This window comes from Osmia lignaria, chromosome 15 (assembly GCF_051020975.1).
Source record: "Osmia lignaria lignaria isolate PbOS001 chromosome 15, iyOsmLign1, whole genome shotgun sequence".
Lineage (NCBI taxonomy): Eukaryota > Metazoa > Arthropoda > Insecta > Hymenoptera > Megachilidae > Osmia > Osmia lignaria.
In genome coordinates this window covers 10,633,886-10,650,821 of record NC_135046.1, presented here as the reverse complement: position 1 = coordinate 10,650,821, position 16,936 = coordinate 10,633,886, and the positions used below count along the sequence as shown (strand labels likewise).

General features: G+C 35.3%; 3 protein-coding genes across 6 annotated transcripts in view; 2 read left to right on the top strand and 1 right to left on the bottom strand.

Moving 5' to 3' along the window:
* The window catches only part of LOC117600386 (neurotrimin), a 50,053-nt gene extending 41,357 nt beyond the window's left edge, over window positions 1-8,696 (top strand). The window contains exons 2-10 of one of the 4 annotated variants that reach the window (XM_076692660.1): window positions 5,090-5,293; window positions 5,467-5,846; window positions 5,925-6,072; window positions 6,187-6,462; window positions 6,719-6,825; window positions 6,909-7,098; window positions 7,213-7,239; window positions 7,314-7,427; window positions 7,484-8,696. In XM_076692660.1, the coding sequence (XP_076548775.1) occupies window positions 5,090-5,293; window positions 5,467-5,846; window positions 5,925-6,072; window positions 6,187-6,462; window positions 6,719-6,825; window positions 6,909-7,098; window positions 7,213-7,239; window positions 7,314-7,405 (1,424 nt within the window). In that variant the 3' untranslated portion in view covers window positions 7,406-7,427; window positions 7,484-8,696. Of the gene's footprint in view, window positions 1-5,089; window positions 5,294-5,466; window positions 5,847-5,924; window positions 6,073-6,186; window positions 6,463-6,718; window positions 6,826-6,908; window positions 7,099-7,212; window positions 7,240-7,313; window positions 7,432-7,483 lie in introns of all 4 variants that reach the window. The other 3 variants (XM_034315777.2, XM_034315776.2, XM_034315775.2) reach the window with 3 other exon arrangements.
* Window positions 8,697-8,845: 149 nt separating this feature from the next.
* LOC117600389 (RNA-binding protein 47) lies at window positions 8,846-13,247 on the top strand. The gene is made up of 6 exons (XM_076692661.1): window positions 8,846-9,251; window positions 10,458-11,301; window positions 11,439-11,613; window positions 11,706-12,028; window positions 12,111-12,240; window positions 12,738-13,247. The coding sequence occupies exons 2-6, from the start codon at window positions 10,594-10,596 to the stop codon at window positions 12,836-12,838; spliced, it is 1,437 nt and encodes a 478-aa protein (XP_076548776.1). The 5' UTR covers window positions 8,846-9,251; window positions 10,458-10,593; the 3' UTR covers window positions 12,839-13,247.
* Window positions 13,248-14,035: 788 nt separating this feature from the next.
* On the bottom strand, window positions 14,036-16,860 carry LOC117600391 (uncharacterized). Its single transcript, XM_034315781.2, has 3 exons — window positions 16,582-16,860; window positions 15,121-15,477; window positions 14,036-14,891 (listed from the first exon to the last, which is right to left on the bottom strand). The coding sequence occupies exons 1-3, from the start codon at window positions 16,791-16,793 to the stop codon at window positions 14,516-14,518; spliced, it is 945 nt and encodes a 314-aa protein (XP_034171672.1). The 5' UTR covers window positions 16,794-16,860; the 3' UTR covers window positions 14,036-14,515.
* Window positions 16,861-16,936: the final 76 nt, after the last annotated feature.

Below are 16,936 nucleotides of genomic sequence, written 5' to 3'. Positions count from 1 at the left end.
CCGTTTTATTATCCGTGTTCCAATACCAAGAGACGTTGTATATTCCACGACACATGCATTGTCACTTGCACACCCACGACACCCACCTCGTTACGATGGTATTTTACAGTCACCCACGAACACGCTCGACCCCGGTTCCGACAATGTTTACAGACGCACACGTGTTAGCCGAAGCATTGGTGAAACGAGAAGGTTCTCTCTTGGAATAAGAGTGCGTGCCTCTTAGCAATAATAACCATTAAGGCGTGAGGGAATGCGAGAGGTGACGTCACCCATTCAACATTCGTGATCCATCGAACACTGTCAACCTCAGCCTTCGAAGGATAAATTCTGAATCTTAATATCGATGGCCTTTCGATACTTTCTTTGCTAGATGTTTTCTACCTTCGTAAGAATTCCTACCTTTCAACTTCCTCGAGTCGAACTACAACACTCTTAAGTCTAGTTCACAATGCTAGGGAATCGCTATAATACATAGTAGACGCTAGTAGTACAATCTACCATTTATTCTACCAATGTAAAATAAACTTAAATTCTATAAAATGGTGCTATTAACTTGTATACCTAATCTATGTACATTGCATTTTTGCTAACTCTAACATTCTATCGACTTACATAACTCCACCAATGTGAACTAAGGTTCAACGACTATAAACTATAAAATTGATTGCATTGCTTTTTTGCCGAGTCCTCGTTTAATGGTCTGTTAACGTTCCTCCGAAGTCGTCAAGTTGCCTAGAATATTTGTGAAAGTTTATTATCCCAGAGGTAGGAATATTCTGTTATAGGTTTTCTCTTTCACAAAAATTCTTGGAAATTAAGAATAGCCCGTGTCTAATGCTTCTTGAAGATTTTAATTGTACCGAAGGTTCATTAAAATCGAGGTAGGTCAATTAGATGATGTCTCTTATAAATAGCCTGAGGACCGTGATGACTTTCGACCCCATGGGGCAACTTCCGTATAGAAGGAAGGTTTGTCCAAGCAAACAGACATCGTTCTATGGGGGTGGAAGAGACGATCGATAAGGAGTCAAGTTGAAATCGTTATACCATGTATTCCACTCCCGTAAAGATTTAATTGTACCGTTCGGAAAACAAAGAATTATGGATGTTCGATTGTCTAAATCAAAATGTATATAATGAATTTTCACTGACCATTCGTCGACTTTACATTTAACTTGAACAATCACCGTTTGTCATTTTTAGATATCGTGCAAGTAGTCATACTTTTAATATCAACCAACTTCCTCTCGTCGATACATCGAGTGGTTTTTTTTTTTCATGGAAAAAATGATTTAAACATGTTATCGATTACACGATTTCTTTTCATAGAAACATGACAATCTGGCTTTTGTTATTCATACTCTTCCAGAAACTTCGTTACTTGAAAGTACCAATGTAAATGATTGGATTAACGAATGAAATCATCCAGTATATATAATTATGTCTTTAACGAGCAATAATATTAATTTAGAGTCTTCCTAATTTTTTTCAAAAATAAGAGAGCCGTGATGCAAGTAAGTTCTCAAGCATTTTGGGTTTAATGTCCGGATCAATGAACTGGCAGGTCGATAACCTTAAGAAATAGCAATAATCTATACCAAAGTTATACGGATGACTATAAAGGATTCGATAATTTTTCTACGTGATCGTGATTCGAAAAATTTTCGGCGTTATTGTTGTCTCTTAGGTCAACGTCCCAAGGAGTAATAATTTGCCCCAAATTTGTCAACGATCTATCATGAAAAATCAAATAAATTTCATGCACGATTATAATTCTCAAAACTATCCTTATTACGTAGGTAAAAGGCTCGATATAACGCTTCCTAAGAACAATAAATTTCATCCCGTCTGCTAACTGCTAACCGAACGTAATTTCACCCTGAAGCGGCACCCTGACATTTTGCAGACCACATCGACGACCACTGACGACGGTCTACCTGATCTCTCGAGTAACCAATTTACCTCCTCCCCTTTTGATTTGTTGAGGGACGCGGTTCTAACCGTGTTTCCTACCATTTTCGAGCGATGGTACATTTTCACTGATCTTCACAGTGACTTCGTTGCTCGCCAACTTCTGAGGAAATTAAAGTAAACTGATATACAGTGAAATATTTACACAGATTCTTGGAACTGTTTGGGAAAGGATCACGTAGTGTTATAAAATACACGGGAGTTTGTTCGTGAACTCTTAATCAGTGAATGCTCACCTTAAAGATAATAGGAAACACGATGACGTGTACTGTTAGAGGATGAAAATGCGAGCATCGAATCGGGTCCTTATTTTGGACATGTCGTCAGGATGATATCATCGTTTCTTACGCGTGTACCTAATACAAAATCGTTTTGCGGTTTTAAGGCACGTCCGTTATTCTTTCGTGTTAGTCACACGTGCCGGTTGAATCCCAATAGAAGAGACAGAACGAGCGAAAGAGAGGGAGGAGAATTTTTTCCATTTCGCAAGACCTCCCCGATGAGGCTGCATCGGTTTTACCACGTCGTTGTTTTATTGCGTTTACTCGAATGCTTGCTTTATGATGCATTGCGTAGTGCAAGCTTCTCTTGAGTCACCATGGACACCGGTTCTTCCCATCGTCATTGAGTTTCCCCTTTTTGTTTGTACGCCAAAGTGAAATGAAAGATAAGTGGAAAGATTTGAAATCGATAGAAAGATAGTAAAATAATATTAATTAAATTTCTATCAAAATTTAACAATTATACAAATCTCTGAATCGATTATTTCGTTCAATATCAGCAGTATTTCAAGGAAACATATCGTTTCAGTCCGACACACGAGATCGATGAAAAGGGTCTGCATGGTGGAGTATCCATGGTGAGAGTAAATTGAGCAATGGGACACCGTGGCGTCTTTCTAGACCGTTGCTAGGGAAGTCCGGCGCGGTGTCGTGATTAGGGGTTGCAAGCTAAGTAGGAACAGAAGCGGCATGCGGTGGTCAGCCATTAACCTAGATTTACAAGTCATTCTCTCCTTAATCGTACTTTTTCTTTAAAAATAACTTTATTCCATTTCTAAACGGTTTTTGATATTCTCTCTTAAATAACTTGACCCAGTTGCACGATTTTCTTTTTTAGTTACTTGATTACTTTACATTTAAAGCGTCGTAACGTATTAAAAATTCCCTTAGAAAGTGGCAAGCTCGCTTTTAAATTGAAGCTCATCAAAGAGCATTCGCGATGCCCTAAATCTGCAAGTCTTTCAGGACACGAAATTCGCGACGCATCGCCTCGCTCGAATCAGGCATACATTCAGCAAGGTTGTAATAAAAGGGACAGGTAAGATCATGAGAATCGACAAGGGTTCTGCAAATGGGAGTAGGTCAGATCGTGATTTTACCTGTCGACCATAGTTGTGCATAAAGATATCTGAAAGATCCAACGACACGTTCGGATTACAAGTGTGTTCGAGTTACGCCTGGCACGTCCCATTTTTCCCTTAATAAGGGTGTGGTTACTGGGTTCGAATCGAACCACGTATATAACCGTTGAACGATAAAGTCCAGCGTGTCTGAAAATGGGGTAAACTGGGTGTAGACACGCAGCCAAAGGGGTGCGGGCCTGTTATTTCGTTCGTTCTACCGTTTCAATCGTGCTTTTTCACTCGCCGTTAACTATGCACTAACGATACTCTCATAAGCCACGTGAAGAAGTGGGAAATCATTGTTGGAAACAGTGGTACGGGGCCGCGTATTATTAGAAAACGTTCTGCTCAGACACGCTGCTCTGAAATTAAACGTATGTCGTGCACTAGAAATCCAATTTTACGTCCTGCATATTGTATGCCCTTCGTTCAAAGAAATGCAGCTTTTCAAATAAAAACTGACTTAGAAATGGTTCTTCTTTGAATAGAAATAACAAGCTAAAGTGAACTAGAGCGAGATTCGCTCTAGAGCCAACCCTTTCACGATCATTTCCGGTCAGACCGGAAAATAAAAAAATTTTCGGCCATTCGTTGAGATTTTGACCCACTAAATACAATGCCGCAAGAATGTTTTCGATAATTCTTACTGTTTGGCCTGTACAAAAGTGACAGAAAGTCTAAAAAGGGGAACTACCCAAGTGTTACACTCACTTATTAATGAAACTTTGCCAGCTTGTAGAGCTCGTCGAGCTGAACACGCCTATACTCCGTTTTGTGGGCAGACGACTAATTGTTTAAAAGATATTAATAATTAAAGTTAGTTACTACTTACATTGAGAAGTATGACAGACACACATACAACTCGCAATCTAGAGATCCACAGTTCAAATCTTTAGTTCCCAACATTTTTTTTTTTTTTTTTAATAATAATTTGTCTCTTTTTGAATAACTATTACATAAGAATTATCATAAAAAAGAAAAAAAAAATTTTGGGAACCAAGGATTTGAACCGAGAACAGTCGAATTGCGAGTCACGGATCTACTCCGTGGTTAAACACCTGACTCGTAATCTAAAGGTCCTCGGTTCAAATCCTGGGCGACCGTTTTTTTTATTTTTTTATTTTTTTTTTATTTTTATAAATGATAATTTTTATGGAATAGTTATTCAAAAAGAGACAAATTATCATTTAAAAAAAAAATGTTGGGAACCAAGGATTTGAACCGTGGATCTCTAGATTGCGAATTGTATGTGCGAGTTTGTCATACTTCAGAATGTAAGGTGTAACTAACTGTAATTGTTAATATCTTTTAAACAATTAGCCGTCTGCCCACAAAACGGGGTATAGGCATGTTCAACTCGACGAGCTCTACAAGCTGGCAAAGTTTCATTAATAAGTGAGTGTAACACTTGGGTAGATCTCCTTGTAAGTGCTATAGCCCCCCTATCAAGATTTTCAATCTTAGATACGGGTTGGCTAATAATATTTCATATTATTCTTAATTTCAAGTAATATTTCTCTATTCGTGTTTTCGTACAAACATTCATTCTTCGCTTTTTTCAACGACCGGTATGTTGATAAGACGTAAGAAAGTAACGACGCGCTAACGAAAGGACAGCAATTCGAGAGTTTTAAAACGTGACCGTCGATCTCTGTGTACCTTGCTGTATACTGTTTGCCAATTAAATTCAATGCAATTCTTTTGTTGCAGCTTTGTGCAAACCGGCAAAGAGTTCCGATGATATGGAGTACAGTGACGATCAACAGACCGACGACTACAACGATGACGACGCCGACGACGATGATGGCGATACTGGTGCTTCTGATGAACCGCCTCAAATCATGTCCAAGCCGGACAGTATACACGTTAGGAATGGAAGTACCATTTGGTTGAATTGTCTTCTGAAGAATGCAGGTTTGTACCAAATTAAAAAACCTTCCTATTTTTCCCAAAGGCTGAGAACAATTTTTCAACTCCACACTCCGGAGTGAAGTGGATTTTCTGATCTCAGAAAAAGCCTAACGTAGAACCTCCTAATTATAATTATTAATCATAATTAATAATAGTTATTGAAACGCGGTTTACAGATAACTTTGCGGTCACGTGGAAGAAAGGTGACGAAATTTTGTATTACGATTCCAACCCTATGACCAAGGACATAGATAGGATCATTCGACTACCAAACAACACGTTGGTGATCTACAATGCCACTACCAACGATACTTCGAACGATTACGAATGTAGTATTCTGGTTAAACCACCTGTCGCGATCAAACATCGAGTACTGGTAGATTCTGGAAGATATCCGGTACCACCACCACCACCACCATCACCACCAGTCCAGCCTCACAGACCTCTGATACGTGTCACCCCTGGCAGGAAGGTGGAAGTTAACGCCGGTGAAAACGTAACCCTCGGCTGTGAAACTAGAATACAACCTACGCCTGTAATTAAATGGTACCACGAGGTAAGGAAACGAATGCGAATATTCGTTATGTTCTGACTTTTTCACTGTCTTAATATTATTTTAATCTTTCTATGATAGAACAAGAGGGTCCGTAGTAACGTAATAATCGATGGCAATCACATCATTATCACGAAGATTACCAGACACGACGGTGGATGTTATCAATGTCTGGTGGAGAACGGCTCGAAGAAACCACCTCTGGAGGCCATTAATGTTACTGTTAACTGTAAGAAAACTCGGTGAACATACCTCAACACTACGCCGACCTACTATTCTATATTTAAGATGTTGCCTCACCGTTGTAAATCAAACATTTAAAAAAGTATATTTGTTTTCGTAGACGCGCCCGAAATAGAGACAAAGGGGAAATGGGTGCATACCGGGCTCGGTGTTGAATCCCGGTTAACGTGCAACGTCCACGCTCATCCGCACGCTAAAGTAACGTGGTTCAAGGATCAAGAGCAGGTGATACCGAAGAAAGGCAGTATAGAGATCAAAGGGGAAAAAACTCGGCACGTACTGGAAATTATACATACGGAGAAGGAGGACTTCGGCGATTACACATGCGTGGCGGAAAACCAAATGGGACGAGCGGAGAAGACTATTTCCCTCACTGGTAACTTCCTTAGTCGATAGAATTTAGGTCAACGGGACATTTTAGATCACCAGTTACGAGCGTGACAAAAATATTTCTAACGAATCGGCTTCCATACTGGCAGTTATAATAATAACTAACGATACACGGTTATTGCAGGCGTCGTTAGTTTTTGCTTTAGCAATGATTTCTTTAATAGAGAATGAATTTTAGGTGACGATAATGTCGTGACTAAGGAATATACACGCTTAGTTATAAATTTATTAAAATTCTCCAGGTCTTCCATCTCAAGCAATCATTTCTGGGGGTGAGATGACAAAGACTGCTTCGGGATTGATTCTAAAATGGCAGTTGGAAAGTTATTCCCCAATTACCGAATACAAAGTAATTTCAAACTTCACTTATGTACGTTGAAATTGTATTCTTTGTATTTCATTATTATTAAGGAATTAATTAAATGATTATAGTTGGAGTATCATCGTGTGGGTGACGACAGTTGGACTGTTGCCAAACCTACAGTGACAAACGGTAAAGGGAATCAATTCACTGTTGAACATACCATCGTGGGACTTCAGCCTGGATCGTACGAAGCGATTGTTAGGGCTAGAAACGATTTCGGATGGTCCCAACCGTCGAAACCCCATGTATTCACAGGAGGTATGAAGATACACATTTAATAAATTTTAAGCTTTAAATTGATATACCGTAGGTGCAATTTTTGCAGTACTTTTATTTTCATCAAATTTAATTTTTTCTTTAATCATGTTACAGAATACGAAGATGAACAGGCAGAACATGGTAAGTAACATATAATCATAAATAATAATTCATAAATTAGATAGGTTTTTCGTATATGTTTCACTTGTTTTTAGTGAAAGGACAGTCATCAACTGCATCTCAGTTTGCGATAAATATTGCAACGTTATTCCTAGTCGTCTCGTCCTGTGCCTTCACAAGTCTGTAATTTACTGAACTTCTTAAACTATGTAGGTATGTATTCAATATGTACTTAATTTTCAGTTTTTGTAATTTTATAAAGTAGGTTTTTGTTTATAGGTAATTTGCTACAGCCAAAGCGTACACCAGCGGAAGCCATGGTGGGTTTAGTGAAAGATGAATATCTAGGAGAACTATGCATTGCTGGTGTAATATATTTTTTTAAATAATGTATTAGTTGTAATTGTTTTAGTTGCGTGGTAAGTAGCCCACGTATTTCATCGAACACAAGATGACTATACTAAGCTCGTACATTTGCTTCTTTCATTCAAGTAAAATTTGGTAATGATACAAAACAGAAAATCACATTACCATTTATGTATATATTGAGTAACAAACACATGTTTTCATTTTTAGTAGAAATTTTTTAAAAATTAATTATTCTGCTGATTGTTCGATAATTCTCCTAGATGTTCTAATATGTATTATTGAAAAAAAAAATAGCATTTTAATTGTGCTCTAAATCAGGAGTAACTATAAGGGATACTGTACTTTAAAATATATTTATATATCTATATATATTATATACATACGTATACATAATATAGTATTCAATGTATATGTAATAAGTTCAGAGATACATGATTATTATTATAATTTATTTTTGTATGCTTAAGATTATTAGATCCGTGTTCTATAAAGTTGCTTAGTGCCATGTACGCAAATTTATTTTCTCACGATCGTGTACAAAGTAAAAACGGCACTGATGAACGGTCCTTTGTATGCAAATGAAGGACATGTAGGTACCTAATGTGTAATAGTAAAGAAATAATGTTACTAAGGCTCGCCGTTACGGTTTATGTAGCAAATCAATTAAAATGCGTGGATCGGAAGCAAATATATTGTACAATGATATGAGAATTGTTTTGTTTTTTGCATGTAGGGTATATATGCTTTCGATCCGTATGACTACAATATTTTCATTTGAGTTCAGTGTAGAATGTTGTGCGTGGAAACGAGTGCCTGTTGAAGAGTGCAAGAATGATAATATCGTTTTCCAAAATAGCTTGGTAGCTTTAGTACAGACATGTCGTTACACAATCATTTATAAAGAATCGTTACAATCAATAGATTTACAAATAAACATGTACAAAAAGTAAAAGCCGTCGATCACAAGAAATATGGTTGCGCAGTTCTGTAAACGTTAATTATAGAAAGTTCAGTCACGCTTACTCCGATGCTCTGTACATGATACCTTTACTTTTGTATAGCGTCCGTTGCATTTATTCACATAACAATAAATCTGTTGCATAATTTTAGACATCTTCCAAACACTCTCTCAAGATATAATGTTCTAAACTATCTTCTAATACTATCTTCTAAACTCTAAAAGAAATACTGGAGACGTATATTTAATGTGGAAAAAATTGCACGTATTAAATTTCATCCTTCTTGCAATATTATACAGGGTGTTCGGCTAGAGGTGGGTATCCTTTGAAAGGGTGGTAGCTGGGATAATTTTGAATAACTTTTTCTTTTACCAAAATGCTTGTTAAGGCTTAATTTTTGAATTATTAATGAAAAATGCCGCACAATCAGAGCGCGCATAGTGCGCAGGCCCAGCCGTAGGAGTGTCGGCTACGAGCCGACGTGACGAGCCGAATAGTTTGGTTCAGTTTGGTTGCGACTATGGTCGAGTACGGTACTTATGTGTCTGAATCTGCGCGTTACATGCGTCGATTGTTCAGTGCTTTTTTATTAATAATTAACGACTAAATGACCAATAATGCAAAGTCACGGCAACAGCAGATTACTTCAATATAACACCGATACCAGATGAAGGCTTCATTATGAAACATTTGGTGGCGTCACACGTGAGTTATGAATTAATTGCAATATCAAACCGCCACTGAAAAGACAATTTTGACTCCCTTTAATTCTATTTTTTTAGAAAAACTTGTATTTTAAAAAGACATAAATTAAATATTTTTAAAATTCGAACCCAGCGTTACCTATACAGAAACGACGGAAACTACTAGACAATTACCGACTACCGTATGATAAGTCGGTAAGTAACTTCCGCTGTTTTCCGATAGATAGTGCTAGAAAAGAAACTAGGTCGGTAAGTTATTGAGTAGTTTCTGCCGTTTATGTATAGATAGTGCAAGGATCGAATTTAAAAAATATTTTGACTGATTTCCAAAAAATAAAATCAGAAGGCGTCAAAATTGTGTCTTTAGTCCAGTCGTTTTGTATCTGCGACCATTGCTTTACATTTTTCACTTTTATAATTTCGTCGCTAGATGACACCAAGAGTACCATTTTTCACGCACACAGCGATAAATAAAATATAAAAAATATAAAAATAAAATTCACAAAATGTTCCTAAGTTATTAACTTAATTATTTTAAAATAAAATCGTGTTACATTTTATTGTTGCACTAATCAATTTATTATATAAAGTTTAATTGGAGTTCTTGCCCTGTATCTCGTCCATGTGAATACAAAGACATTTCCCTCTACTAGCTCGTAAACATCAGTGTCGATAAAAATATATTTTTGATTTATACGAATATCTATATTTCAACGTGTACTGTTCTATAATAAAAAGTAAAAGATATGATTTCTATTTTAATATTCATAAATCAGAGCGTATATTTTTGCGTATACGAGAATTAAATTAAATGGCCCGTTTTATTCAGCAACAGATAAATATATAATAAAGTAAGACGCATTTTTAGTGTTTTTAATTATCTCTGCAAGATTTATACTTATATGCATTTAGAAGTATGAAACTGGATTTATATTGTTAAATATTAACTGCTCATATTATAATGTGTGTTTTAATAAATTGTTGTTAATTCATCTTTCGTTTAAAAATATAACGAGTGTTTATACGGTATATTTTCAGTATCCCGTTTATAATACTCTCGTTAGGGTTTGAAATTTAATACGGGACGCACGTGCTTTGCTTATTTTGCACCCAAGTGGTCCCTGAAATGTTTGTTATCCTCTTCTATTTGAAGAGGTGTCGTTGTATTGGCGATGATACTCGATCACTGCGATTGGTCCATCTGCAGAATACACTCCATATATTCTGACGAATTATACTCGTTTGTGGGGGTAAGAGAAGGAAGAAAGAAGGAGTAAAGGATCAACTTAGTCGACACAGTTCGTTTATCGTTTTCGTCCCGGCTCGACGTGTTGTGCGACAATATGGATGACACGAAAAAGATATTTTCCAAGCCGATTGAAAATATTGCAGAAGAGTATCAATTGACGATCAGATTGTTAGAACTGTTAAGAAACACGAAGTACGAATTAGTGCAAGAAAATGGACAACGTCGTTTAACCGCGCCTGAGATCGTTCGCGGAGAAAAGCAACGTGTCAAAGGTGCAGAGATCTTTCTCGGTCGTCTTCCACGTGATTGTTACGAGGATGAATTAATGCCCGTGCTTGAAAAGGTTGGTCGTTTGATGGAGTTACGATTGATGCTCGATTTTGCTGGTACAACCCGCGGATACGCGTTCGCGTTGTTCGAAAATTCAAAAATTGCGAGGAACGCGTGCGCTAAACTTGACGGTTATGAAATCAGACCCGGCCACCATATCGGCGTCGTTAAATCCATCGACAACTGTCGGCTCTTTTTCGGTGGAGTGCCGAAAAACAAAAGCAAAGAAGAATTTATGACAGAACTTAATAAGATCCTCGAGGGTATCACGGATATCTATCTGTATCCATGTGCACGTGACAAGTCGTTGAACCGCGGTTTCATCTTCGTCGAATTCAAAGATCACAGAACCGCCGCCATGGCTAGACGAAAATTAATACCTGGAAGAGTGATGTTGTGGGATCATGAAATTGCGGTTGATTGGGCCGATCCGGAACCTGGAGATCCTATTGACGAAGAAGTTATGGAAAACGTAAGAATTGAAACATCTTTCGAAAATTAATCACTTAAATAAAACTAAAATGCTTCATATCGCTATTTGAACATGAGCAATGGAATCATTTGTACACCGCCATTTTGTGTAAACGAAGTAATATTAAAAACTTTCAGGTAACCGCTCTTTTTGTACGAAATTTGAGTTTGGATACGCCACAACAGAAAGTTCGAGACACGTTTCAAAAACATACAAAAATTCCAATATTAAAATTAAAAAAAATTAATCATTTCGCATTCATACATTATGAAAACCGGCAAGCAGCACAGATCGTAATGGACATTATGACGAGTACATACATTATTTTCTTTTCATCGTTTTAATTATTTTTTTATCTTCACATATATACATGTTATTAATAAATAAAAATAAATGAAAATTAGGACCCAATAGTATCGCTGAAACAGAAGGCTGGGAAATACGTTGGGCGAAACCAATCGGAGCGACTAAAGTTCTGGAAAGGCAACGATGCATCGACGAAGCAGTGGCAAGAACGAATTCGCAAAAGTTAAATCAGAATCGGAGTAAACGCATGTTGGAGAAAAAATCGAACGCTAAACCCAACGTGGATCTAAATGACAACGAGGTCACTGATACGACGCCGATATACATGAATGTTTTACAAAATTTTATCAAAGAAAGGTTTAACGCTTTCTGTTCTTTTGACTGTTTACACGTGGGGAACACGATAGGTTATGCGTGCAAAGTAATTACTCGATTTCCATTTCATATTGCACAATATTCATCTTTCATACTTACTTATTTCATTTATGCTTGTTTTTGTTTAGATAACTATTTTTCAAGGCTCCCTTATTTTATTCGAATATCACGGAGAATTGATGCCGACCAAACAGAGCGCAATAGCTATTGCATGTACAAAGATGCACCAACTGGTCACCACTAGCTTAAATTCTTCTGGTAAGTCCATCCATAAGATATTTTATTCTCTAATCCTCGCCAGACGAATCGAACCCAGCGTTCAGGGTCGCATAGAAACCGGTGGTTGTAATTTGATACGTGATTTTTTTGACGCGCACAATGCTAGTCGTTTCTCGGAATAAGATCAATTCTTTCTCTTTCATTATTCAGGAAATTTCCAATGTGTTGTGCTCATTTTCTATGGTTTAACGTTATAACTCGTTTAAACATCAAACTACTAATTTTAGTATTATGAACAAATGTATTTTGATGGCGGATTCAGAAAGTTTACTTGTGGGGAGGGATATAAAATAGATTTTTAAACTTTTTTGCACGATCTGAAATTTGTTTATACGTAGTTTATTCATTAACGTTTTATCCGAGAGCAGCGTAAATAATTAAATGCATATGAATTACTTAGTCAGCTAAGGATAATGAAAAGTAAGTACATATGATTTATACACATCTTTTTATTTTTTTATTTTTTTTTTTAACAGTGTTACAGGGCAATGAACAATATTACATGAATCAAACAATAGGGATTAATCCTGTGGTTGGGTCACCAGTTAACTGGCACAATAATACACAATATAATTAGATACAATTTTTTTTTTAAGATGAATTTTTGAATTCGACCAACCAAAGATTAATAATAATTATTTACAACGTAGAGATCCGAGAGCATGATAAAACGAACGTAGAGAATATTTTTAGAAATTTAATAAAATGAAATTAATATTTTAAAGGAAATATTCGTACACTCAAAATAAAAGATTTTAATTAAATTTTAAAAATGAATTTTATAATATTTCACTAATTGTGATTAAAAACCACATGTTTAAAAATCGTAGTAATGGAATGTCAGGTTATACTTTAAATAATGAAATGAAATTTTAACTGAAATGTTTATAAAAGAAAAAAATGGATTGTTCATGAATATTGAATTTAGAAAATCTGATAATCGCAGGTTCTCTACGTTAAACGACATAGTTTAAGCGTTATTTTAATAATATTAATATGATTATAACATAGTTACATAAACAATATACTATTTACTATTAATTAATTATCATAAGTGAAATGTAATCTTAATTGAATTTTAAGTGAGACTTAAAAGTTGAGAATCATTTTTTGTTTTTGTGATAATACATCTGTAAGAATCAGTTTTATTTTTGTGATAGTACATGTGTAAGAAATGTACGAAAGATGTTACGTTTAGTTATTTATAATTATTTTATAAAAGTATAGCTCACGTTAAAGCTGAAATAAACAATCGTATTCAATCATTTGGTGTCTGAGTTTATTAAGTATGAAGGCTCAGCTCCGTTGTCCGAGGGTTAATAACGGTCCTTAAGAAGTAACGTTATTCGATCCTCGGGAGTTAATTTATAATCGGAAAGAGTACGATTATCCTCCAAATAATAACCTTGAATCCAAAGTCTCATCCTGTCGGGCTTCCAAATTTCGTTATTTCTTTCATATAATAATTCCGAAAGCTTTTGCTTCAGATATCCAATTGTTTTTGAATAATAAATTCTTAATTTTAAACGTGGACCATCGAGTCTGTATATCGTTACAGTCGGCTCACAATTGCATGATTTCATTTCTTGTAAATTTGGTGCAGTAGGTGATTAATATAATAATTTCAACATTTCGTTAATTAAATTTTTTTAATCATTTTGTTAATTTTCTGTGAGGGTTAGAATACACAGTAATATATATATTTTTTCATTTAATGCTTCTAACTTCTCGATGTAATTTATATCCATACACAGTAATTCAAAAATATTTTCATATAATTATCTTTAAATGATCGAATGATACTATGAATAATTAACGATCTGTATAAATACAGATAGTAAATTAATTATTCATACTCCAAATGTAGCATTGAAACATGGTAGCACCTAAACATATATGAATAGTTAAACATCGAAAGATACAAGTAGGTCAATGGTAACCCAGATCTACAAAACATGTATGGTTTCAACTAGATTTAAATTGAAATTTTCAATTTTTCAAGCAGACTCGTATAAATTGTTTATTTTGAAAATAACAGTTATTTATTTATAGAAAATCTACAGTTTTCACATAATTTAACGAATTAGAAATTTGTTAGTAAATGAAACGTCATAGCCAAATTATATAATACATTAGAAAACTAATGTCTAAAGGAAGGGTGTAAAATAAAATTTAAATTGTTCTTTGTCTCGACTACTCGTTGTCCAAGGATTAAATGGATATTTTGAAATAGAAAGGAACTCTCATAAAATAATTATTTAGTTGGTGGTGAAAATCTAGCCAGTGATCTTGACATTGGTTTTAAGACGGTCTCATAGTCCTCGAGTATTCTTCGCACGGTCTCGTTATCTGTGTTTCCGGTAGCATTCTTTGGTCTCATACAACGAACCAACTGTCGTGCTTTCATAGTGCAATCCAAATTTTGTTCTCTCATAGTAGTGGAAAATATTTGCTGCGTGAAGTCGAGTAGTTTTCCAACGGCGCAATCGAGAATTGTGTCTTTCGGTATTTCACCCTGGCCGCTCTCCGAGCAATCTTTGATGACGGCGTTCATCCACCCCCAATCCTCCCATTCCTCGTTGTATTTTACGCGTTGATTTTCCAATTGCCACATCAAAAGTGCACGAAATCTATAAATTACACAGAAAGAATACAATTGAACTTTCCACTAATCTGAATATTCCAACACAAGGTATCTTCTTATATCATAACTTGTTTCTTCTTTTTATTCAAAGATATTAAAACAACAAATAAATTCAATAAATATAGTTTATGAAAGGCTCGAAGAATAAGAAATATGTCATTTCTCGTGTTTCTCCCCAATTCATCAAAAGTTATGAAAGTTCGAGTTATACTCACCCCCAATTCAGTGGATTCTTTTCAAACTTCACATTTTTAAGGTTTGTTAGGTACGCGAACATACTGTATTCGATAGTTTTAATTCGGTTATAATCAAAATAGAAGTTTTCCAAATTGGGAAGAAGCTGGAATATTCTGTAGTCGATTACTTCGATGTAGTTGAACGATAGATCTAGGGTCTTCAAGTTGTAGGTGTTCACAAACCAATCTCCTGCCACAAATCTCAATCTGTTGTCCCATAATATTAAATTTTTCAACTTTGTGAGTCCTATGAATGCATAGGAATCTATCGTTCCTATGCCGCACCCATGTAAATCCAATGTGATTAGTGTTGCACCGAATCGTGCGAAAGCATGTCTGCGAACATTTAAATATGTTACATTTCATTAATTTCATAAAACAAAAAGTAGAAAGAATCAATCAACTGTTTTGATACTGGAACTTTAATTTTCATACCGCGAAAGAAATATTCGGAAAAGTTGTATTTCAAATTATAGAAAGTATTGATTTTGATTCTCGGGTTTCCTGCAATTCAATATTTCAATATTGTGATGTTTGCCTATTTTTTAAATATCTTACTGTTAATAAAATACAAAGGTTTCCTTTCATTTTGGATATTACACTTTTATGACATCCAATGCTAATTTATGATTTTTAATCATTTTACAACTCCATGACTTTGAAATTCAACTTTGGAAACTTTTAATTAATTTTTGCCATTTCGTAGAGTAAATTGTTGTTTCCTAATTCTATTACCTTTTTTTAATCACAAAGTGTTTCAAAGGAAAAGTTGAATAATTATTATCAGCAAGGTATTATAATTGTGTTTAATTATTAAAGTTATACGTTATAACGACATCGTTACGGAATGATATTTCAGTTTGTTAAGACATAATAATACTTTTTGTCCAAGCGCGGATTTTCACATTTTATCACATTTTTGCGTTTGCTACGGCTTCTTTATAAACGTAATGAAGATAAGTAGTCGCATTCATAAATACCATATTCTTATTTGAATAATACTTTCATGCTATTGCTAAGCACGACTTCAAGTGATGCTTTTAGAATTTCTGCTCTATGATGAGTCAGAAGCATTGTTTTTCAGAGAGTCGTTTGTTTAATTTCTAAAAAGCAAAACCATTGAAAACATTCGTGAAAAACACCCTAAAAGCAAAAGTGCAAAAACAAGGGATGGAGTCCAGTGTAATATGGAGTTATTGCAAGATTCCTTTGTGTGTTCATCTCTGTTTCGCGAAATTTCATTATGAATCATTTTTAGTACTCGCTATTCTAATTTATTAAATTTAATTAAAATTTCTCCCAGCGTGATTTATCTATTTCAAACAAAAACTTTTATTTTCAACCACTCTCATAAGTATCTTAAGTATCCTTTTCTAATTCACAAAACTATATTTAATATCCATATTTAATATCCATTAAAAGTTAGATAAAATTACTTACCCTGGTATGTGAGCTATCCTCGAATCCGTAATTTCAATACTGGTAGTATTACTCTTCGCTTTCTCCAATTCGAATAGGTTCGTTAAATCTGTACACACATACTCCACCGTATTAACACCTTGCTGGTTGATAATGGTTTGACACTTGTCCTGTCCGGCCACGGCACTTGCCAATAGATTGAAAATGAAAAACGCTATTAACAGATACTTCATGATTCTACGTTGGACAAAGAACAGCGTCGAGAACGAGCGTTTAATTAACTGAACATTCTTCTGATAGCTCATGCGATGCGCAACTGGATTGCGTGGGCGGAGTATCCTTCGCTTCTTGTTACGAATTTCCTCTTTCGATAAGG